The sequence below is a fragment of the Schistosoma mansoni genome, chromosome 2 (assembly GCF_000237925.1).
Source record: "Schistosoma mansoni strain Puerto Rico chromosome 2, complete genome".
NCBI lineage: Eukaryota > Metazoa > Platyhelminthes > Trematoda > Strigeidida > Schistosomatidae > Schistosoma > Schistosoma mansoni.
Window position 1 is genome coordinate 24251049 of NC_031496.1, and position 25116 is coordinate 24276164.

General features: G+C 38.0%; 1 protein-coding gene across 1 annotated transcript; it reads right to left on the bottom strand.

Moving 5' to 3' along the window:
• Positions 1-3473: 3473 nt before the first annotated feature.
• Smp_166290 (putative phosphotyrosyl phosphatase activator) lies at positions 3474-14197 on the bottom strand. Its single transcript, XM_018796164.1, has 7 exons — positions 14108-14197; positions 9384-9530; positions 9152-9344; positions 7106-7441; positions 6430-6527; positions 4676-4783; positions 3474-3870 (listed from the first exon to the last, which is right to left on the bottom strand). Exons 1-7 carry the CDS (start codon positions 14135-14137, stop codon positions 3661-3663), a joined length of 1122 nt encoding a protein of 373 aa, XP_018650404.1. The 5' UTR covers positions 14138-14197; the 3' UTR covers positions 3474-3660.
• Positions 14198-25116: the final 10919 nt, after the last annotated feature.

The following is a 25116-nucleotide window of genomic DNA, read 5'->3' on the forward strand; positions in this document are numbered from 1 at the left end:
CTCTCTACACAATTCTGTGTTCAGTTACACAAACAAAATCAGGTGAATATCTTTCATATGTTGACTCTAACTTCATATTAGTTTACACGCAAACATGGAGGACAGAAAGACGGTCTTCTCGATTTAATGAGGATACCCCAGAAAAACATATGACTGAAAAAACGGCTTACAAAGTTCAGTAGCACACCGCCTGCTGGTCTACAAGGCATAATGAATTCTTCCAAAGTTATCAATAAACAGCCTAACTCTACGTCACTAAAGCCCCTAGAAGCCATAACAGTTTAAGGGCTCGGACCTGACTTTTGTGTCCAAAATGTTAATAGTTAACCTTCTGTTGTTTGGATAACATTTCGACCTCTCTTTTCTTCAATTAATGGTAATCACAATCTAATAAGTTAAACTCACATGCTTTCTTTTCCAACTTTCCGAAAATTTCGTCACATTGAGTAATAAAATCATATTAATACTCTAGAACCATCGCCTCAAGTAATGGTAGAAAGAATTCCCTTTCAAAACGTTAGCCCTTAACCTTTCTCCGCATTTCATACAGTTTATTCGTTACTGATTGACAATTCACTTTTCAACATTATGTTAAGATTTGAAAATAACTAAACATATTAGCTTATATGTAGCTTTAGAACTCCTTATGTTCTGTCAAATTCTAATCTTCTGAATTCTTCATGTCTCTATCCTTTTTCTCTTTCCAAATTTATTTCACTGGATTATACTCCTTCAATAACATCTTCAAACCCTAATCTTTCGGATTACTGCTTATACTCTTACTACTTCTACCACTATGTGATTTGAATCGACAATTGAATCCCTGTGCTAATGTGGTATGGCAACTCGAACTGATGTACGTACGTACGAAGTTCTACGTTGCGACTGACTGTAGGTAACTGAAAAAAAAGTGATGAAATACAATTCATTCATCGTCTTCTATGAATACTGTTGTCCTTGCTTTAATTAATTGTGTGAGTTGACTTTATTTGTTTGGAATACTTTATTACAGCTGTTTTCACTGGAAGTTTTACAATTCAATATATTAAATAGCTATACCCATATTTGAAAATTAACTCTGCCTGTAGCTCTTCTAGAGCTACTGCCGGTCCCAAGCCCGAGTAAAGGAGGAGGGTTGGGCATGGGGTTAGCGACCCCATCCCGTAGGAAAACTAACTCGCTAAAAAACGCTAACCAGAAAAAATTATTCAAACCATTTAAACTCTGCCCTGTGAGTTGAAGGAATAATTATGACGCCTCATGATGAAAGCCGAAATTTTTCGAAAGTCACGAAGCCGATGCACCTTCTAACAACCAGAGCAACACTTTTTATTGGATGAAGAATGCTGGTGAGCGGCCTATGCTCCTCGACGAGGGGTAACAGACGTAAGTAAGTAAGTAATACCCATATTTGAAAATTATGCGATATATGTAGGATTATTTTCATTATCCATTCATTAATAACTGAGTTTAAGTAAATAGAAATGAATAACGAATGAGGTTACATACTAATCAAGGGGTAAGGAAGAAAAAAATTTATGGTAGAGGTTACAATAATTAAATGCCTTAATTATAAAATAGGCGCTCGGGAGCGAGACTGATAGGTCCTGGGTTTGAATCTTGCGGGGCGGGATCGTGGATGCGCACTGTTGAGGAGCCCCATAATAGGACGAAACGGCCGTCCACTGCTTTCAGGTTTTCCATTGTGGTCTAGCTTCAATTGACTCATGATTTCAACTATAAGATAAGGATTTCATATTGAATCTCCTAACATGTGAGTTTCTGTATCCTGCAAATATAGAACCGATGGGTTAAAATTTACGACTATTCAACTAAAGTCAGGAAATTTAATCGCGTTCATCCTTCTACTGAATAACAGTTTTTCTAACGTCCTTAATTGTTTTTTTTATACAGTAAACGATCCAGCACTTTAAAAAGTGGGCTTATTCTTGGTTTAAAAAAATATAGACTACCCAATGGTAGGTTTATGGGTCAAATGCCCAATTAAACGTGTCGATGACTAGTTATCAATACTTTAAAATAGTAATCATAACTCTGAAGTTCGATGGTGAATATTAAAACCAATTCACGTCAATCTTGGAAAATAATAATTAACGTGATAGAGGGTGTTCACATCGACGGACAGAATGATAAACAGCGATGAAAGAAAAAAGCAGGGTAGAGTATATGTTGTTTGAAGGTCACTGACTTCTTAACAACATCAAGTAGATAGATTCTAATAAGACTCCACGGTGAGACTACAATTCATGGACGATCTTTAAGTGACGCTAAACTGACCTTGAGAGTGTCCACCTTATAACTAGAACCAAATGAGAATTATAAAGCAGTGTGAGGAAATAGAATTATGATTCAGAGTCGATTGTCGAGGTTAGGAATTAGATTTAGGGTTTTCATCACGAACTGACACCAGCTCTAATGCCGAAACTCTGTCCAGCCAAATGGATGAGTGAATTTCGCGCCGAAGTCCGAGACGTCATCTTATACCTGATTGGTTCGTCCACAAATTATAGTCTCGCCGACTCCCCCATTAGATAAGCCTCTTAGAAAGGTGGCATTGAGTAACTGACGAAGCACTATGAATTATTTATGTACATTACTTAATTAGTATTAAAAACAGCTTCATTGATTTATGTACCAAGAATTTGTGTTACACTTGGATAGCAATCACATACCCCAACCAGCTACGCTGATTAATACAGGAATATGGTAAAATCACACTAGCCGAAGCCAAACCAGGACATACGATCAGTCTCTGAAACCACTAACTACTGAATTTATAGGTATCAATGCCAAGGTCAGGCCTTATAGTTCCAAACAAATTAAGCATTGGGTAAAGAGTTAATAATAAATATACTTGTTATATCCCGGCGAGTAGAAAAATTGTATTTCTGACGTCTCGTGACTTAATGTGAGCCTCTTCTTCTGAGCATTATTTACTCTGAAGTGGCTTACATTAAGTCACGAAACGTCAGAAATACGATTTCTCTACTCATCCCGATCTAACAAAAATATATTTACCACAAACTATTGGTTTGAGCCACGTGGGGTGATTCAGACTTCCAGGTTTAGAACGAATTATTAGTCATAACCTATAGTTTAAAGCATAAAGTAGCATGTCTTGAAATCGATCGCAGTTGTATTCAGTATTTAACTTCCTGAAAAAAGCGGTAAGCTTAATGTTTTTCTATACTTATATTCCGTGACATCACTCGGGCATTGTTATTATTTACTTTCATCTACCTTTCATTTTGTTAATTTTCTAACTTATGTTCATTTGATGTGTAGCAGCTCGAGCTGATACACACTCATGTCAGATCCTACGTTGTCTATCATCAATTTTAAATCTGTACTACGAAGCCGTCTTTATTTATTTATTTAAACATATATTGGTACAAGGGGGCACCAGATATATACGCGCCACACGAAGCCGTCTATGAGCAAAACAAAAAAAAGCCAACGTTAAAAGTTATAGTTATTGTAAACGTCTATATACATGGTCAATTCTCTTAATAAGATAAAATCCATCAAAACTTGCTAAGCAATACATGAAAAAGATTAAGACTTAAGTAAGAAAAGTCGAGTTTATCATTACATATGGAATAATATTTATTGTAATCCATCGACTTTTAATTCGTAACTCTACGATTTTTCACCGTGTTCATTTGATTGCTGAATTGTCGGCGAAATTGGTTTTACAAATGGATCAACATTTGAAGGAATAGATCCTCGTTGACTAAAACCTCCACCAACATTTATTCCAATACCCAAAGGTTTATTATTTTGTACTTTATCAAATGACAATAAACTACCGAATAGGAAATGTTGAACGACTGGAAATTTTTCTAAAACCTGAAAATTATTTTAAGAGAATATAATCAAGTTAAGAGATTGATTGTTAAGGGACTGAATACAAACAGTATTCAACAAGCTAATATAATTTGAATGCGGTCATTAATTAATTACTGTTAGATAGTTGAAGACAAAAAGAAGTCCTAACTATCGGTTTGCCCATACCGAAGTAAACGGAGAGGGCTTCAAACGTGACTGGCTTTCCTGATTAGTACGTAGCAATGAATCATACTCATTTCTCTCGAAGTACATTTACAGGATTCTAGCCAGACAGTTTCATCATTGATTTGAGTGTGCTTCAATGAGACAAATCATTGCCTTAAAGCCAAAGGTTATATATATGCAACTATTGGAACGTATAGTTTTTTTTTAGTTGATCAGAAAGTTCTTTAAGTCTAGCTAGGGAGTATTGAGAAGAGGATATATCTCGTTTATCGTTCACAATAATCAACATTTCAAAAATATTCACGTTTATGAACCAAATTATGTTGAATCCTGTATACCAGCCGATAAAATCTGTGTTTGCTTTAACATATAACTAATGTATCGATAAAAAGTCAGAAGGGGTTTTGTGGAGATTTAGTATTTTCATAGTTGAAAGCGTGAGACTCGCGAGTGCGGGATCGTGAATGCTCACTGCTGAGAAGTCCTATAATAGGGCGAAACGGCCGTCCAGTGCTTCCAGGTTTTCCATAGTGGTTTAGCTTCAATTGACTCACGCTTTCAACTCAATAAAAAGAATTGATTACAATTCAAATAGCATAAGTCAACTGAAATGAGGAGCTGAGCATTAAAAGTAACTTACTTCACCTTTATACATTTTAATTAAACCAGAATTAACTTTTTCCCATTTCGGTACTTCACTAATTCCATACAATGTATGTGAATGTTCTTCAAATGGACCAGTTTTACACTAGTAATAAATTAAAGGAAATTCAACAATGTTACATTTGAGAACTTTTATAGTTTTCAAAAATTGGATTTTACATAAAAGTGTACTTTAAGATGAAGTTGTCAATAAACAAGTAGAGACTTTTTAACGACGAAGGAATCCATATTCACTTTTGATGCCACACCTTAGATAACAACTGTTAGAGTAGGTCATTGATAAGCTCTACCTACCGCCAACAATTACAGTTCAAAGTACACTTCAACATGTAACAATTTAATAAAATATGAGCAAATATAAATCAAAATATTATACGTAAGTGTACAAAATTACGTAGTGAACAAAATTGCTACACTTCACAATTGAGGCATTACTGAGTAGTTAACAATGTCATATTAATCGAATCCTTTACCGCTGAGCAGATTCTATCTACTAAGTTGCAATAAAGCCACTAATCTACGTGAATCAACGTCGCGTGCACTATGTTGAGCTGTTAGTTGGTTGAAGATAGTTGGTAGGAAACTCTGGACTCAGGTTTCGTGTTAGTTGACACTTTTCGGCCTCAATAGTTCAGTGTTAAAGTCTCAGACTGGGAATCTGGGTTTGAATACCACACATAGCATCAATCTCCTCAAGATTACTGGTACACTTTGTTGACAAGTATCAGCTAACACAAAACCTAATTTCAGGGTCTCCTGTCAACTACCTTTTATCATCTAGAATGTCACATTTTAAATCAGCACAATTAGGAGAAAATCAGCAACAAGAAGAAATGTGAATGATTGGAAAAAGAAATTTGAAAGGAATAAATAAGGAAACATATTCAGAGTCCTATATTCAGAACTGCGGTTATTTATGTGGCTCATATCTTGTTTGATGCCTCCTTGTGCCAATGTTTATGTGTTTAAATAAAAAAATAAAAGAGCCTTCAAAAGGTTTATGTACATCTGAGACACACCTTTCAATGACAGACACTGTCACAGAACTTTTCGGTTTACAGAGTCTAATGCTGCTTTTGAGTCAAGAGAAACTATCATTGTCAGACGCCGATATCCATGCTTGTGTCCTAAGATCTGACGAATGGTGAATATATGGTCGATACAGCTACGACCTGGTCTGAAGCCAACCTGATGAAGTGTGCTATTGTTACAGTTGACCTCTTACCTATCCTTCTAACTGTGATAAGGCAGTAAAAACAGTGAGGATAGTAAGAAATATCTTACTGTCACTACACACTACACACAGCAGTAGAATTTCACCATTGAATTACAAATCTGCTGTTTTTGCTCTTTTTACAACTCTTTTCTCAATATAATATGACAAGAAATTAACGAAAATATGTTTCAGCTACTGTAGCTAGATTGGATCTGTACAACAAACAAGTCCAAATGCCTTGCTGAGATAGAAGCTAAGGTTGGGAAGGATGAATTGATTTTCAAAAGGAAACTTTTCCTGTCTTAAACATAGAATATGAGAGTTTATACAGTGTTTGCTAGTTTTCAAGTGAAATCATAACAAGGTTGGGAAGGATGAATTGATTTTCAAAAGGAAACTTTTCCTGTCTTAAACATAGAATATGAGAGTTTATACAGTGTTTGCTAGTTTTCAAGTGAAATCATAACAAAAATTAACATACGGACCTTTTACAATAAGTAATTAAAACTACTCACATGATGAATATAAGCAATACATGAAAATAAAAGGTATTTATCTTTCTCCAATTCAACAACATTACGATCTCTTATCACGGTAGGATCGTATTGACTGCCTGAAAGTTTTAAATAAGTTGGGAAAAAAAAACCAAGTTAAATTTGTGAGTGAAATTTCCCTTCATAAATTAGCTATTATATATTGTACAATATTCTTGGAGGTTCGGATGTCTCGGGCAATTTATTACTAATTGTGAAGTACTGATATATTGAAATTGCAGTAGCCATATCTTATATCAAGGAACATTATTCAATAAGTTAGAGTGATGGTTAAAACATTTGAACTTCAACAATAAGGTCACAAGTTCGAACCCTTTCCCACCTGTTTCGACTTGTATAGTCAGGCAACAGCATTACACTAACATCCACACAAAACCAAAGTGTGAATTAAAAGCGAATACATATACATATACTTGGTAAATGAGTTATATTTATCATTTCGTCATCTTTGTATGGTTTACTGCCGGTGTTTACGAGGGCAGTTGGGTATTGAGACCTAAATAAAACAAAGAAATGTACTTTTAAGAGTCTATCACTTTTTTAAGTGACCAAATGAATACAAATTTTGTAGTAGTAAGAATTTACGATCAGATTACTCATACGATACTATGATTATTAAAAAATAGCAACCAGTTACCAATCAATTGACTACTGCCCCAAATGAAAGGAACAAATTGAAAATCATCCAAACACCATACACCATGAGAGCCAGCTGGCTCCATACGATATGTCGTTTGTAATAAACGAACTAATGCTAAATACTTTGGCATTATAACAAGCCCAATAGCTAGAAGATCATTTATAGTTGATGCATCAGAATCAGTTTGTTTTTTTAGAATGTTCAGTTTGAAAAGACAAGTTAAAAACGCTAAGAAAGCCAATTCATGACCAGTTCCATAATCAATACGTGTTGAATTTCCAAATGATTCAACCAGATAACCAGAAACTTCGTTAACTGCTTCGGTGTATGATACTAAATAAAAATGGTACAATTAAAATGTAAAAGTAATACATTTTAGCAAATTAAGTCATCTAGATTGGTAATAAAATATTTAAAGCAAAGGATAGATTGTACAGAATTTTTGAGTTTTTAATGTGAAAAGAAATTTCTAAAGCATCTGACTTATAAGTTTAATCCAAAAGAAGCAATGAAGCTATATTAGTAAATGGATTCTTATGATGATCAGTGGTCATTTATTACTTTTTAATCCTGCCCCCAAATGCCCTGGTACGGCCGACAGTGGGGAAAGTCCGCTCTCCCTCTCCAAATGCTCTCATATGGCCACGCGTATATAGCCTCTGACAGGGAAGTCCTACTCACTGCCTTCTCGTGGCATTACTGTTGTTTACAAAATTTAGAGGGCGAAAAGCGAATGTCCAGCGCTTTAACCGGGTTAGTGGACACGGAAAGTCAACCTAGGGGAGTTGGAAAACCCTGATTCCAAACCAATGGTGCACATGGGCTCCAGTATCCTGAAGGAACAGATGGCGTATGAACCAATTTTTGGTCACTGGCTACCATGGGATTGCATCTCCTTATGATGCTCCACTGCCTTGTGGATCAGATCTTTAGGTCAAAGGCTCCGGGAGTGGTCCCTTGAGAAAACCACGTGCTTCAGTTTGGGCACCTTGGCAGTATCTCAGCCCTCACACAAATCAAATAAGATTTGTGCGGCGCATATGTACCTGGTGCTTCCTTGTACCAATATTTGTGTTTAAATAAAATAATAAGAAAAAATCATTCAATGAACCAATGTAATACAAAACTGAGCCAATATCTAACTAAATATGTTTTCTGAGACTGAAGTTAATAAATTTGCATATTAATATCTTTAACAGCACTGTGAGAAATTAAAACCATTCTGCATGACAAAACTACTACTCTATGAGTGACATCAATGACTTGTCTTGAAATACTAATCTTTCGACTTATCCAAAAAGGGTTGAAATTTATTGCGACCATAAGAATTACAGCTAGTAATGACTAGGAAATTAAAGTTATAAATAACGTCTTCATTGCTCTAGTTTATATATTTTAAACCACATCAGTTTTGAATTGGATATGAAATTTGCTATAATATTGAATTTCTCCAGTGGATAAGATAAGTTAACACTTTAACATCCTGTTGTGAAACCAATTCCACCGACAAATCTATAAAAGAATGGGCATGGGATTTTGTACACTGCGAAAATAACAGATCAGTACCAATAAAAATTAGGCCTTACAAAGGACATCGTCTCTTAAAATATAGTATTGAAAAAAGATTAATATGAACATAATTAAAAAGAAGCAAAATCTCTGGAGAAAAACATAAAGTCTTGCAACCTGTTAAATCTATGTATAGAATGGAGAATATAGTATACGGACTTAGGCCTAAAATATAACAATAATGTCAGAAATTAGCAAGCATACAAAAAAGAAAGTCATTCCAACTAGAACCAACACCAAACTTTCAAAATAGTCATTTTTAGAACAACAAAACTGTCATTTAAAGTCAATACTGAAGCAAATTTTCTCATTTCAACCAGTCAGTAAAAGACAAGAAAAGACCTGGAACGACAAAATATCCATTGAAGTTGACAAAATTCACATCAACATCCTAAAAAAGGTATTAAGAAAGCATCAATATATAGAAACACAAAAACAAATAAAGTTAATATTTTAGTTTCATAATAAACTAACTTGGTGGATCAGTGAAATCTGTAGTACCGTGATCATGAAAAATAATGGAACAAATTTCAATCGCATTCTCTTGTAACCATGTAAACCATCGTCTAAATGCTTTATTTCCAAATCTCTGCGGTTGCTCCTCAGGTGGGTAATCTTCGATTGCTTGCTGCAACTTGTCAAGCACCTCATACACAAACATTATGGCCTAAAATAGTTACTTTTATAATAGTAACTTCCAAAACACCTTAGAAGATTTTAAATTATCCTGGATTGGACGAGAGACCAATTTACTATTAACACTGTTTATTAGGTTAAGAATCTCATTACAAGCGATGGAAGAAGTCCACTGACGTACATCAGCTGGAGACGTGATTTTCTTAGTTAAACCCATCTAGTAACAAGATAAAAGGAATAAATTTAAGCTAGTTAAGAACACAATTAAATTATCGATCGATACAAAGTTGGCCATGGGCATTTTGCATTCTATACAATTACTTCTGACTACAATATGACACTTCCACATAGTTCAACAATTACAACAAAGTGGTTATGAAAAATATAACTAACTAACTAGATATCATCCTGACCATAGCCGCTACCTTGACGTGTCAATCGAGAATGACTATTGTGACGACTCGACAGAACTATATTGGCTGGAACACATGCTCCTTTAGGTCCCATTATACCAGGCAAGTCGGTTGGAGAACGATAAGATTAAAAGCACCAACTTAATGTTCAAGGGCGAAGTCGTATTGCTGACTGTGAAGGAGTGCAACAGTAGCAAGGAGTCTCCCCAGACAACCAGTACCTGTGGCGATGCTACCTTCTGGTAACAGACGGGAGAAGTTGAAAAAGGCTGACCCTAAACTGTCACACCTAACCTTATCTCACGGATTTCCATCTCCAGTAGTAAGGTCTATTGAAATATGAAGCTAACACTTCAAAAACTTCCCATAAAACATCTGAGAGCGACCAGCCTCAAGCAGTTGTAACTTGGACTCTGCAGTGACGTTCGCAAGTCATTGAGACAACCACTAATCCAGCTTCCTTTGCAGGTTTCCTAAGAAATTTTTTTCCACGGTGTGAGCAGCCGAGAAGTCACAACCGACCTTATACCCTTGAAAGCACCCCAGACCACCTTGTTCACGACTGACTGGGCTATATTCCATACATACACAACATAACTCATGAGTAAGAAGAATTTAATTAACTACCTGCTTTTTAATTATCCTAATTCAGTAACACGATATATATCTGCATAATAGTTGGAAGTCATATTTTGTGTTGAGAGATAATGCAACTTCTCAGTTAACCAAACCAACATAAATGGAGCATGGAATAAACTTGAAACGCAGTAAAGCTCATTACTCATACTCAACCTTAAAAAACATCGCTTCCACTCATATTACTACATCATTTGAGACGATTACCTATCTTTAGTAAACTGTAAGTAGAAATGCCGGTTAATATAACTAACTTAAGCACAATGTACATTTCTGATGGAGTTCAATTTTCTGAGCTGGATGTTTTAATCGTGAGGCTTTTATTAATTATCTGAACAACATTATCAGCACAAACTTTAAGTAAAAGTAAGGCATTTGAATTTCTCCATATATAACTAACAGCTTTTCCTGTAGGCATTGATTAGTTATCGTTAACCTTTAAAGTACATTAATCTGCATCGTTAAATCTTATTCGGTATCACATCACAAAAGGACATGATATTTAAATCCTTTAAATGATGGTACATACAGTCTTGAAAAACAGTATTCAAAATGATTTGTATACATGATTAATGAGGACATGCAATCTCAAATTACAATTTATGAGAACCAAATCAGTATTAATCAGGTTGAAATCCTGTTACAGTAAACTATTCAGTGTGAACACTATCCATGGTATTTCAATACAATTTTATGTTTTGTGTTGATGACAAAGACTCAGTTTAAATATTCTAATCATGTTTTATTGACGTGTACTCGAAAAACAAATGTAATTGGATTGAGTACACTGGGTGAAAATTTAAAAGTTTCATCTGCGAAACCGGTGTTTAAACGCTAGTTATTGGGACAATGGAAATAAGAGGATAGAATAGTTTCGTTCACAGTCATCAGTCGTCGTTGGAGAAGCTCGATAAAAGACTGTCGCGTTTAGACTCTGATCATACTCTAATACGAGCACGCATTTTCTTGCGCCTTACTGGATGCAGAAAAACTACATTAAGAAGACCCATTACAGTAGAACTCAGTAACGAGTAAGCCAAAAGTAGATTTCAGGAACAAGTGAGGTCACGCTTAGGCAGTTCTGAGGATGACCAACATGTTGCTTAGAAAGATGAACAAACAGCTATGGAGACATCAGCTACCTGGTTGTGGCTGCATCGACCAAACATTCACCATTCGTCAGGTTTCAAAACACAGGCATGTTTATCGGCGTCCAACAATGACAGTTTCTCTTGACTTAAAAGCAGCATTTGACTCAATAGACCGAGAGGTTCTTTGGCATTGTCTGTCATTGAAAGGTGTACCTCAAAAGTAAACAAACCATGTAAAGGATCTTTACTCGAACACTACCAGTCGAGTCAAAACTTATGGCGAACTGTCATCCGATTTTGCAACCTCAGGTGGTGTCCGACAAGGTTTTCCACTATCCCCACTTCTATTTAATTTCATCATAGACCTACTTCTGGAAATAACGTTCTCGTCGACTGAATTTTCAGGAATTGATATCCTACCAAGAGGTCCACTTATTCACTTAAAATACGCAGTCCTGTTTGGTGAAGATGCTGATGAAATGCAATCTTTTGGTAGCACTGCGCAACAATACCAGAATGTTTGAGATGCGTTATTTCTCTTCTAAATGCAAGTTGTTGCTTTAGGACTGGCCTGCGTCAACACCTGAAGTAGGGATAGGGAGTGAAGTAGTCGAACGCGCCGACAACTTCACTTATCCTGGAAGTCTGACCAGCCCTAATAGGTTGGCGCCTGACGAAATCTCTGCACGGATTCAGAAAGTTCGTTTGGTTTCTGCCAACTTACGTCACCTATGACGAAAGTGAGATGTCCGTCTATCAGTTAAGGGATGGGTATATTGCGTGGAAGTTCGTTCTCTTCTACGTTATGGCTGCGAAACGTGGCCATTAAGAGTAGGAGATACTCGTAAGTTACTAGTATTTGACCACACATGCCTTAGAAATATTGCTCGCATCTGCTGGGATCACCGGGTAAGTAATAGTGAGGTTAGACGTAGAGTATTAGGAAATGATAGAAAATCTGTTGATGAGGTTGTAAATCTTCATCGACTGAGATGGTTATACCGCATAATACGTATGCCTGAACACAGATTACTACGACGCGCAATGCCGACTAGTATAGTGGATGGTTGGAAAAGAGTTAGGGACGGCCGAACCAGAACATGGCATCAGCCCTTAATGTCACTAACTTCTAGTCTCAGCCATGTTGGTGGATGCAGACTACTTGGATAGTCCGTGTGATTGTCGTAAAAAATGGTTGTAGGCGTATACACTCTTTATCTGACCTTAAACTGTGAGATTAAAATTGCTTTATACCTTTATTTCTACAAACTAATTCTTTCTTCCTGTACTATATCTTTATACACAATCTTTCTTTTATATATTACTACCACTGAAGTAACTGCTTCTATGCATTTGATGTTCATGTTGTTGTGCTAATGAGGTGCGGCAACTTCGACCGATGCATGTACGTGCTTGGTCCTACGTTGTAGCTGACTGACTTCTCTCAACACCTTTAAAAACTATGAAATGCTTGGTACACGAAGGTCTACGTGACTACTTTCCATTCATATACTTCTTCGCACCCCAACAACACGGTCTTAAGGTCACTCCAGTATAACCAACCTGCTGACCGCGGTGGACAGATGGACAACTATCCTTGATCGCAAGGGGAAGGTTGATGTCATACACCTTGACTTTTCAAAAACTTTTTATACGGGCCAATCATACACGTTCTACTAATAAGCTTAAACGGCTAGATATCAAGTCACCGCTATCAGATTGGCTTACTTCATATCTAAGTGACCGACGTTATAGGGTCAGGGTAAGCTTCGCTTTTTCTCAGACAACAGAATGTCCTTGTGTGATCCCTTAGGGTTAAGCGTTAGGATCCCGTGACCTTCCCTAGAAATTATCGCCTTATTTATTACTCTTCGCTGACGATGTGAAACTCTAGAGAGGAGTATGTAACCAAGATGATTAGCTGGCACTTCATGAGGATCTAACTCGGAGGATAATGGAATAATTCTAAACACCTCAAAATGTAGAGACAAGTTCCAGACTGCGCGTACAACCTAGGTAACTCCCCTCTAGAGATATCCCAAGTTGGAAGAGATCTAGGAGTCTTTGTATCCTATAATCTGAAGTTTTACACTAACTGTAACGAAAATGTCTCTCAAGGGAACCTTGTACTGGCAGCATTGAGAGCACTTTTGGCCAATTTGATGGTAGAACCCTCTATTTAATCTTTAGAAGCCTCGTTCGACTGCATTTAAAGAATGGAAATACAGTATTTCCTTCCTCACTCCAAAGGATAAGGATAAACTGGAACGTATTCAGTGACACAACATATGTTCTGCTATATAGCACAATGAACTGCAGGAACATCCTTTACTCCTCAAGAGTAGTCAAAATCCGGAACTCGCTGTCGGCTGAGGTGGTTCAAGCGACCTCCCAAGTCTTTTAACACCCAATCTCCCTATTTTGGGTAATTTCGGGGGAAAACCTCAACGTGTTATAAGATTCTGGAAAATTTTTGGGGATTTTGTACCATTTCATCAGAGTTTTCTATAGCGGTTTACCCGAAATAGGAAGATTGGTTAGGAGACTTGATTTGTTCTGAGGGATTCAAGACATCGTTTGACTATAAATTACGAATATTCCTTTGGTATCGCAAAATATACCTAGGTTCCTACCAGAAGACACCGGTGACTCACTGCTACTAGATAAGGAAGCCCGTTAAGCATAGGCTTTAACTACGTCCAGAACTATTTGAGTACTCAAGGCCGTTTTCCGTACTTGACCTTGTAGAGAATTTGTAGCACATCAACTTCTTCATTGATCAGTATTTGTGCAGAACCATGTATTTCCGAGTATTTTCTCTTCATTTGTTTTTTCATCCGCGTGCGTTTCAAAAAGGGCAGTGATTTTCGTACTTGTTGTGATTATCGTTGCTTTTGTGTATTTGTTGCATAAAAAGCATTCTTGGTCTACTTTAACTTCAATTAATTCAGTTAAGGTTTGGAATTTTATTGAAAACTTTGTCTCGTGGTTCCTTCTTTTGCATATACTCTGACACTTGTGTTAGTATTGTGATCATATTGTGTTTTAAACCTAATCTGATTACAATGGTTGGCAGTGCATTCAAATGTGGACAGCCGAACTGTTTATTCCCCGTAGATGAAGGGATGCAGTGTGATGAATGCAAAAAGTGGTTCCACAAGATGTGTACCCGTCTCAGTCCAGCTGCATACAAAAGATGCTCTAAGCCTAACTCGCACTGGCTTTGTATGTTCTGCTGTACTAACAAGACGATATTAATCCAGGAGGCTATGAGCCTATTGGCTCTAGCCTGTAAAAAGCACGATAGTGGGTGCGCTAGTAACGCAAGTACTGACAGTGAAGACTGTGTCAGTGTTGTAAGTGCCGTTACAAAACGCGCTGAACAACCTATTCTAATTACTGACAAAGCGAAACTTCCGTTACATCAAACGAGGAGTAAATCACCACATGGTATTGACATGAGTAATCATGCATCTTTAGTAGAAATTGAGGACCCAGATAAAACCGTCACCGTCCCCAATAGTCCCGATGCAGCTGTCCTGAATGACGAAAAATGGACCACAGTAAGGGGAAAAAGAAAAGGAGAAAAAGCTAAAGATAAAGCACACTTGGTTGACAAGTCGTTAGGGGACTCGCAGTCTGAGTCACTCAATGCACTATCGCACTCTGATAGAACGGCAGAACATCATGCTAGTGCGACTGAGATGAACTTAATATCATCGAATATTATTGTGGGTAAATTGCCAGAGTCTAACGATCCAGATCCTAAGGTTAGACACACCCATGACTTAGAGAGGCTCGGAGAATATATTCGTAGCATATTACCAGATAACACTAAAGGTGTTCAGGTCAAAAAATTAGTTAGAATGGGTAAAAGGGTCGATGACAGTGTTCTCCCCCGACCGTGTAGACTCCTTAAGGTAATCTTAGGGTCGGAGAAACAACGTGGTCTTCTGTTAAGTAACGCTCGAAGTCATGACAACTCTGACATTCGAATTAGACCGGATATGTCTCTTGAAGATAGAATAAAAAGGAAGACGGCACTTGCTGAACTAGAAACCCGTCGACAAAACGGTGAAGAAAATCTCCGATTGGTGGATTTTCGAATAGTCAGCTCTTGGAAGCGAATGCTACCAAGGCCTGTGTGGATAGGTCGTTCCCCCTAGGAGTTTTATATGCCGACGCCCATAGTCTAAGACATAAATTTTACGAGCTAGGAGCATTAGTGGACAAATTAAGGCCACTCATTGTAGCTGTGACGGAAACTTGGTTAGTCCATGACTTCGATTTCACCCCAGAATTATCCGGATATCATTGTTTAAGAAGTGATAGACATAGATGCAGGAAAGGAGGTGGCGTCCTTCTATACATAGCCAATAGTATAAATATCCGCTTCTCCGTTTGCGAATCCCATGATAGTGGAACTAGTGAAGTCATTAGCTGTGAGCTCACTGTCGGATGTTGTACATTTGCACTCGGTGTTATCTATCGCAGCCCAATCTGCTTAGCTGATGACTTTATTTTAGAGCACATTCGGCTATGGAGTGCAAATAACAGATGCTTGATATTAGGAGACTTTAATACACCTGACATGAGTTGGACTGAGATGACCACGAAATGCTCTATAAACTCATTTGATAGCAGGCTCTTGGAAACAGTGATGGAACATGCATTAGTACAGCATGTATCCAAACCTACACGTTTTGGTGTAAACCAAGGTTCTTCTCTGTTGGACACGGTAATTACCCATGAGACTGAGAGAATTGCCAACTTAAATATTCTTCCCCCGTTAGTAAATAGCGATCACGCTGTTTTATCATTCACGTTTAGAGATAGCGATATGATATACGATCAGATTAAGCCTCGCCCAAACATATGGAGAGCTAACATACCAGCCATTCAGGAGTGTGCTACTAAGATAGATTGGTCAGCAGATACTAGCTCATCAGTTGACGAGGCGTGGTCTGTATTTAAGGGCAAGTTTAGTGCAGTCACGTCACCGTTCATACCATACTTGGTACCACGTAGACCGAACAATAGTCCACCGTGGATAAATAAAGAAGTTAAGAAACTTCTTAGGCGTATGAAAAAACACTGAAACATGTTCATCTCTACTGGCTTAGAACAGTACAGGTCCAGTTATTGTAAGATTAGAAATACTTGTAAAGCGTTAATTAGTAGGACTAGACGGTCATACGAAAAACAATTGGTTAGGGATTGCAAACATAATCCAAAACGGTTATTCTCGTATATAAAGAGGCGAACTCAAAGAAGTGATGGAATACCATCACTTTTGATACAAGAAAATCCGTTAAGTTTGGCAAGAAATGATATCGAAAAAGCGGAAGCTTTTTCGGAATATTTCAGCAAAGTTTTTTCTACCAATAATGAGGAACGATCACCTATTCATTGTGATTGTGGCGACTTCTTGATGAACCCTGTAGTTATTAAGAAAGAAACTGTTTTAAGGCTACTTCAGCATCTCAAACCTGATAAGTCTAGTGGTCCTGATGATATTCATCCTCGGATTATGAAAGCCCTATCAGATAAAATTGCTGAACCCTTAGAGATACTGTTTGATATGTCCCTGCGGCAGTCCAAATTGCCCAGAGACTGGAAAGACGCAATAATCAGTCCGGTGTATAAGGCTGGGAGTAGAGATTTAGTTAGTAACTATCGACCCGTCAGCTTAACTAGTGCAGTTGTAAAACTAATGAAAAAAATTATTAGGATGGCTGTTATAAACTACGTGGAAAGACATGATCTTTTGTCCAAGGAACAACATGGTTTTCGAAAAGGTCTATCATGTTTGACAAATCTTCTCATTGCAAGAGAAGATTGGGCTGAGGCAAAAGATCGCCATATTCCTGTAGATGTCATTTTCATAGATTTAAGTAAAGCCTTTGATAAGGTTTCCCATTCTAGTCTTAAATTAAAACTGGAAACTTTTGGAATTCATTATGCAGCCGTAGACTGGATAAGTGACTTTCTTCATGAAAGGAGACAAAGGGTAAGAGTAAGTGGGGCTCTCTCATCGTGGGAACTAGTAAAAAGTGGAGTCCCCCAAGGCACAATTTTAGGTCCTCTTCTCTTTTTACTTTATATAAATGAATTACCAGCTATAGCTAAGTCATCCGTCCTACTATTCGCCGATGACATTAAGATTTGGAGACCCATATATAGCATGTCAGACAGAATATTATTACAGGAAGATCTTAACTCATTAGTGGCATGGATGAACGGGTGGTCACTAGAAGTAAACCCTAATAAAAGTGTTGTGATGCAATAAAATAACTACGATGATTCGTATCACTACACAATATGTGGACTAGTGTTGCCCAAAGTAAGAAACTATAAAGATTTAGGAGTCATACTAAGTAATGATCTCAAAACAACCAGTCACTGTAAGGCTGCTGCTGCAAAAGGCTATAGGGTATTATGGTCTATTCGTAGATCTTTCCGGTATCTAGACGGGGAAATGTTTAGATTATTATACCCAACTTTCGTACGGCCACATTTGGAATATGGGATTCAAGCAGCGAGTCCTTGTTTCAAATATGAGGCGGATATGTTGGAACGAGTCCAACGCCGCGGGACAAAAATGGTAAAAGGTCTATCTGGCCTATCTTATGAAGACAGACTGAGACACCTCAATTTATTTCCGTTATCTTACCGGCGAATAAGGGGTGATGTAATATTGGCATATCGTATCCTGAACGATGACCTTGGTACTAACATGTCCTATCTTTTCCTCCCGTCTAGGGCTGGTCATTTGAGAGGACATTCAAAGAAAGTCCAAAAACCGAGATCGAATCGTCTACGTTTGGAGTTTCGTTTCTCGCACCGAGTAGTGAATTACTGGAATTCTCTACCAGAAAACGTAATATCAGAACCTTCTGTTGATATATTCAAGACGAGATTGGACCTCCACAGTGTAACAAACTGCAAGGATTAAAATAGGTCACTAGACCTCCTATCCTTATTACTGAAGACTGAAGACTGGCAAGTTGGTACATTCTACATTGGCGTCCTTGCAGAAGGCATATGTTGATGAAATGTGGGTGAAACCCTGAATGAAAACCTTACAATTATATGCGTAAGGATGCCACAGGTATTTGGAGTTTAACAACGCTTTCACACATAACATCTTTATAATGGGAGGATACTAACGAAGTTGAATTAGGATTTAAAGATGGATGAGTGTGTAGAAGTATTTGAAAAGTTATCAACATGTTGAGAAATATTTGATCTAAGCAGGCTAGTAGTTGCAAGCTGTGTACGACGTACCCACTAATGATCTGGTGCGGATGAGTGAACGAGAGCCTTCAGCTGTGGTGTGCCCAGCAAAACTAATGATATCACCATCAATGTCGAAAACTTACGGAACTATTAATTTTGGGGATTTATTTACCACCACATGAGTCACTCATTCAGAAAATGAACGGAGAAATGTTCGAAAAGGCTAGTACAGCACCTCTACCAACGCGAAATTGCAAAGTCCCTTAATAAAATTTGAAAACAGTACATCAAATACAAAGATGGAGTTTTGTTCTCTGAGCTTGATGGTTTGATCGTGGAGCTTTCACCGTTACTATGAGTGAAATCATTAGCACAAACTTCAGGTAGAAGTGGTGTTCGAAGTTCTGCATAAATGACTCACAGCTCGTCCTTTAGACCTCGAAATTGATTGGTTATTGTTGACCTTTAGTCTATCGCTTTTACTTCTTTATTTTGATCTCATAATCAAAATCAAGAAGTAGAGAAGGAACGTCAGTGGTAAGCAGCAGTGATACTCTATTCATCACGTTTTACTTGGTGCATTTCAATGTCATACCCCTCCCCAGAAATTGATTAAAGGACCACGCGAAACAGAAGGTGTAGATTGTTGCCAGCACTACAAAACCTAGGTTAGCTCCCCTTGAAGATATTGAGAATCCTACAGCGTTATCAACCTCGAACCTACTACCCGTAACACTACTCCTGGAAAATACGTAGCAGAAAATGTAATCGGAAATCATAACTATTTATCATAACCATTCAATTTACATCACTGAAACAGTCACGAGCGTTCTCTTTCTCGTCTACATGAACGTAGAAATTAGCGTCCCATCCATGAACTTCAAAGATTATCGAAATAAACCGATGACTGGAAAATATACCACGTAATGCAAAAGTTATTTCTATTTCCCTATCAGTATTAAACAAGTTCGAGAATAAAAACAACAGGAATATGTTTTGTGAGGGATGATGTAACTTCACATGCCATGTTAAACATAGCTTATTCTGGCATCTGGATAGGCCAATCTATCCATTGTTCTCAAACTACATTTTAATTTTGAGATGGTGGAGAAGATTTGTGGATCAGGTGGATGATTTTGATGTTGGTTTGTTCTCTGAGCTGGATGGTTTGGTCGTGGAGCTTTCATCGTCCTTCTGAACGAGATCATCAGCACAAACTTCGGGTAGAAGTGAAGTGTTTGAATTTCTCCACATGTGATTCACAGCTTGTCCTCTGCACCTCGATGTCGATTGGTTCTTATTGACCTTAAATCTGTCATTGTTTATTTCTTTGTTTTGGTTGTATCTCCTATTGGTTTGATTTTTGCTCCTATGTTCCTGCATAATTTTCTTGATTGGTTGATAGATTGGATTGATTTCAATATGTTCGTTTATTGCTGATTGACCTGAGTGCCAAGCTTCTAAAAATTCTCTGGTATTTTTGGAATTGCCTCTGTCCAAAATCTGCACATTTTCCCAGTCGAATGTATGTCCGTAGTTGTCCACGTGTATATGAGTGATATGAGTGAAGAAATGTCGTGGCGTTTGACTGCTAATTGGTGTTCATGTAGGCGAAGATGCAGGGGGCGTCCGCTTTGTCCAATATAGTGTTTGTTGCAGTTGGTACAATTTATCTTGTAGATCATGTTTGTTTTGTCCTCTTTTGCCATTCCATCTTTTGGTTTGCATAAAATTGAGTGGAGGGACTTTGTTGGTTTGTGGGCTACACCTATTCCGAAGGTTTTCAGCAGCCTTGTTGTCGTTTCCGATATGCCCTTTATGTATGGTAGGGTGATCCTTTTGTTGATTTTTATACTTGATTTCGTTTCTGACGGTGTGTGCGACTGATATTTTTTGATGAAATTGATTGGATAGCCGTTCTTTTGAAGAATGGTTTTCAGGTGTTTTTCTTCATTTTTTCGTGCTGTGATTGTATTGCAGTGTGTTCTTGCCCTCTTGAACAAAGTTTGTACACAGTTGATTTTGTGAGTTCTTGGGTTGTTGCTATTGTAGTTGAGAATTTGATCGGTGTGGGTCGGCTTCCTGTGCACTTGAGTCTCTAGTTTTCCTGTGTCAGTTCTGGTGATTAATACATCTAAGAATGGTAACTTGTTGTCCGACTCTTGTTCCATTGTGAACTTGATGTCGTTGAAGACGTTGTTGATCTGCTTGTAGGTGTTTTCTAGTTCCTCCTTTTTGACGATGACGAATGTGTCGTCTACATAACGAATCCAAATTTTTGGTTTGATCACCGGTAGAATTGTGGTTTCTAGTCATTGCATTACTGCTCCCGCGATGAGTCCTGATATTGGTGATCCCATTGGTGTCCCTTTTGTTTGTTTGTAGATTTTGTTATTGAATTGGAAATATGTTGTTAGACATAGATCTATGAGTTCAAGTAGGCTTTGACTTTGAAGTTTCGTGTATTTCGCGAGGTTTTCGTCGTTGGTTAGAAGCAAGGACAGAGTTTCTTTTGCTAGGTTTGGTCCAATTGAAGTGAATAGTGCTGTTACATCGAAGGATATCATTAGTTCGTCGTCGTTTATTTGAATGTTCCTAATCTGATCAAGGAATTGTGTGGCTGATTTGATGGAGTGGTTCGACGAATCTACTAAATGTTTCAGTATTCTTGAGATTTCTCTTGATAAATTGTACGTTGGTGTTCCTGGTAGTGCTACAATTGGACGAAGTGGGATGTTTGGTTTGTGTATCTTTGGTCTGCCGTAGAACCGAGGGAGTACTGGTCCATTGGATTTCATTCTCCATTGATCTTGCTTCGTTATTTCTCCTGCTTTGACGAGTTTGTTTAAAGTTTTTGAAATGCGATTGTCTAGTTTTTTGACTGGATTTATGTCCATCGGTTTGTATGTACTTTTGTCCTCGAGTATTTCCTCGGCTTTCTTGATGTATTCTTCTTTGTCCATAATCACCGTGGTGCGTCCTTTGTCTGCTGGAACGATGACAATATCTTTTCTGGTTCTGAGTTTCTTCAAAGCTGTTTGTTCTTGTGACGTCAGTTGGTTGTTGCCCTTCATCCGTTGAGTTAGTGGTACTATAGACTGTCTTATTTCCTGTTGCGTTTCCTCACTTATTCCGGAAGTTTTGAGTGATGACTCTAGTGCTGCGTAGAATTCTAGTTTTGAGGCATCGCTTGTATTGTAATTTAATCCTTTTCGGAGTAGCTGTTCTTCTGTGTTTGTTAGTGGTTGTTTTGATAGGTTGGCCACGCTGCTGTTTGTGTTTTCTTCTATAGTTGATTTTCAGATTTTGATTATTTTCTTTTTAAGGATGTTTCTTCTTTTTTCTCTGTGTCGTTTGCACAATGTTTCGATGGCTGTTGTCAAGGTTTCGAGGTGTTCTGGTGTGAGTGTCTGTTGTAGCTTCCTCTTTTGGTCCTCTATGACATGTTGGTATTTGCGGATCCTGTAATGTGCGTCCGTTATCATTAGATGAACCATTTTTCTCCTACTTTGCTCAGCTATTTTCCATCCTAATGGGCAGTTGATTGGAGGTCTGTATCTTACACTTGTTGGCAGAAATTGCTGGCGAATGCACTCGTGGAGAAAATATAGTTGTTCTCGAGTGGAAGCTTGCCTTTTGGCAAAATTCTCCCATTTTCGAACAACGAGGAGCGTACTACGCTCGTATGATTTTGAGATGGTGGAGAAGATTTGTGGATCAGGTGGATGATTTTGATGTTGGTTTGTTCTCTGAGCTGGATGGTTTGGTCGTGGAGCTTTCATCGTCCTTCTGAACGAGATCATCAGCACAAACTTCGGGTAGAAGTGAAGTGTTTGAATTTCTCCACATGTGATTCACAGCTTGTCCTCTGCACCTCGATGTTGATTGGTTCTTATTGACCTTAAATCTGTCATTGTTTATTTCTTTGTTTTGGTTGTATCTCCTATTGGTTTGATTTTTGTTCCTATGTTCCTACATAATTTTCTTGATTGGTTGATAGATTGGATTGATAGATTGGATTGATTTCAATATGTTCGTTTATTGCTGATTGACCTGAGTGCCAAGCTTCTAAAAATTCTCTGGTATTTTTGTAATTGCCTCAATTCCACCCGAAGTTTATGCTGATGATCTCGTTCCGAAGGACGATGAAAGCTCCACGACCAAACCATCCAGCTCAGAGAACAAACCAACATCAAAATCATCCACCTGATCCACAAATCTTCTCCACCATCTCAAAATCATACGAGCGTAGTACGCTCCTCGTTGTTCGAAAATGGGAGAATTTTGCCAAAAGGCAAGCTTCCACTCGAGAACAACTATATTTTCTCCACGAGTGCATTCGCCAGCAATTTCTGCCAACAAGTGTAAGATACAGACCTCCAATCAACTGCCCATTAGGATGGAAAATAGCTGAGCAAAGTAGGAGAAAAATGGTTCATCTAATGATAACGGACGCACATTACAGGATCCGCAAATACCAACATGTCATAGAGGACCAAAAGAGGAAGCTACAACAGACACTCACACCAGAACACCTCGAAACCTTGACAACAGCCATCGAAACATTGTGCAAACGACACAGAGAAAAAAGAAGAAACATCCTTAAAAAGAAAATAATCAAAATCTGAAAATCAACTATAGAAGAAAACACAAACAGCAGCGTGGCCAACCTATCAAAACAACCACTAACAAACACAGAAGAACAGCTACTCCGAAAAGGATTAAATTACAATACAAGCGATGCCTCAAAACTAGAATTCTACGCAGCACTAGAGTCATCACTCAAAACTTCCGGAATAAGTGAGGAAACGCAACAGGAAATAAGACAGTCTATAGTACCACTAACTCAACGGATGAAGGGCAACAACCAACTGACGTCACAAGAACAAACAGCTTTGAAGAAACTCAGAACCAGAAAAGATATTGTCATCGTTCCAGCAGACAAAGGACGCACCACGGTGATTATGGACAAAGAAGAATACATCAAGAAAGCCGAGGAAATACTCGAGGACAAAAGTACATACAAACCGATGGACATAAATCCAGTCAAAAAACTAGACAATCGCATTTCAAAAACTTTAAACAAACTCGTCAAAGCAGGAGAAATAACGAAGCAAGATCAATGGAGAATGAAATCCAATGGACCAGTACTCCCTCGGTTCTACGGCAGACCAAAGATACACAAACCAAACATCCCACTTCGTCCAATTGTAGCACTACCAGGAACACCAACGTACAATTTATCAAGAGAAATCTCAAGAATACTGAAACATTTAGTAGATTCGTCGAACCACTCCATCAAATCAGCCACACAATTCCTTGATCAGATTAGGAACATTCAAATAAACGACGACGAACTAATGATATCCTTCGATGTAACAGCACTATTCACTTCAATTGGACCAAACCTAGCAAAAGAAACTCTGTCCTTGCTTCTAACCAACGACGAAAACCTCGCGAAATACACGAAACTTCAAAGTCAAAGCCTACTTGAACTCATAGATCTATGTCTAACAACATATTTCCAATTCAATAACAAAATCTACAAACAAACAAAAGGGACACCAATGGGATCACCAATATCAGGACTCATCGCGGGAGCAGTAATGCAATGACTAGAAACCACAATTCTACCGGTGATCAAACCAAAAATTTGGATTCGTTATGTAGACGACACATTCGTCATCGTCAAAAAGGAGGAACTAGAAAACACCTACAAGCAGATCAAAAGCGTCTTCAGCGACATCAAGTTCACAACGGAACAAGAATCGAACAACAAGCTACCGTTCTTAGATATATTAGTCACCAGAACAGACACAGGAAAACTAGAGACTCAAGTGCACAGGAAGCCGACCCACACCGATCAAATTCTCAACTACAATAGCAACAACCCAAGAACTCACAAAATCAACTGTGTACAAACTTTGTTCAAGAGGGCAAGAACACACTGCAATACAATCACAGCACGAAAAAATGAAGAAAAACACCTGAAAACCATTCTTCAAAAGAACGGCTATCCAATCAATTTCATCAAAAAATATCAGTCGCACACACCGTCAGAAACGAAATCAAGTATAAAAATCAACAAAAGGATCACCCTACCATACATAAAGGGCATATCGGAAACGACAACAAGGCTGCTGAAAACCTTCGGAATAGGTGTAGCCCACAAACCAACAAAGTCCCTCCACTCAATTTTATGCAAACCAAAAGATGGAATGGCAAAAGAGGACAAAACAAACATGATCTACAAGATAAATTGTACCAACTGCAACAAACACTATATTGGACAAAGCGGACGCCCCCTGCATCTTCGCCTACATGAACACCAATTAGCAGTCAAACGCCACGACATTTCTTCACTCATATCACTCATATACACGTGGACAACTACGGACATACATTCGACTGGGAAAATGTGCAG

Coding starts and splice junctions, on each gene's coding strand:
- Smp_166290 (XM_018796164.1), bottom strand. CDS start 14,137: ATGCTTAACGGGCTTCCTTATCTAGTAGCA. Junction 9,345..9,383: donor ATAATTTAAAATCTTCTAAG/GTGTTTTGGAAG, acceptor TAACTATTTTAG/GCCATAATGTTTGTGTATGA. Junction 4,784..6,429: donor GTATTGCTTATATTCATCAT/GTGAGTAGTTTT, acceptor ATTTATTACTAG/TGTAAAACTGGTCCATTTGA.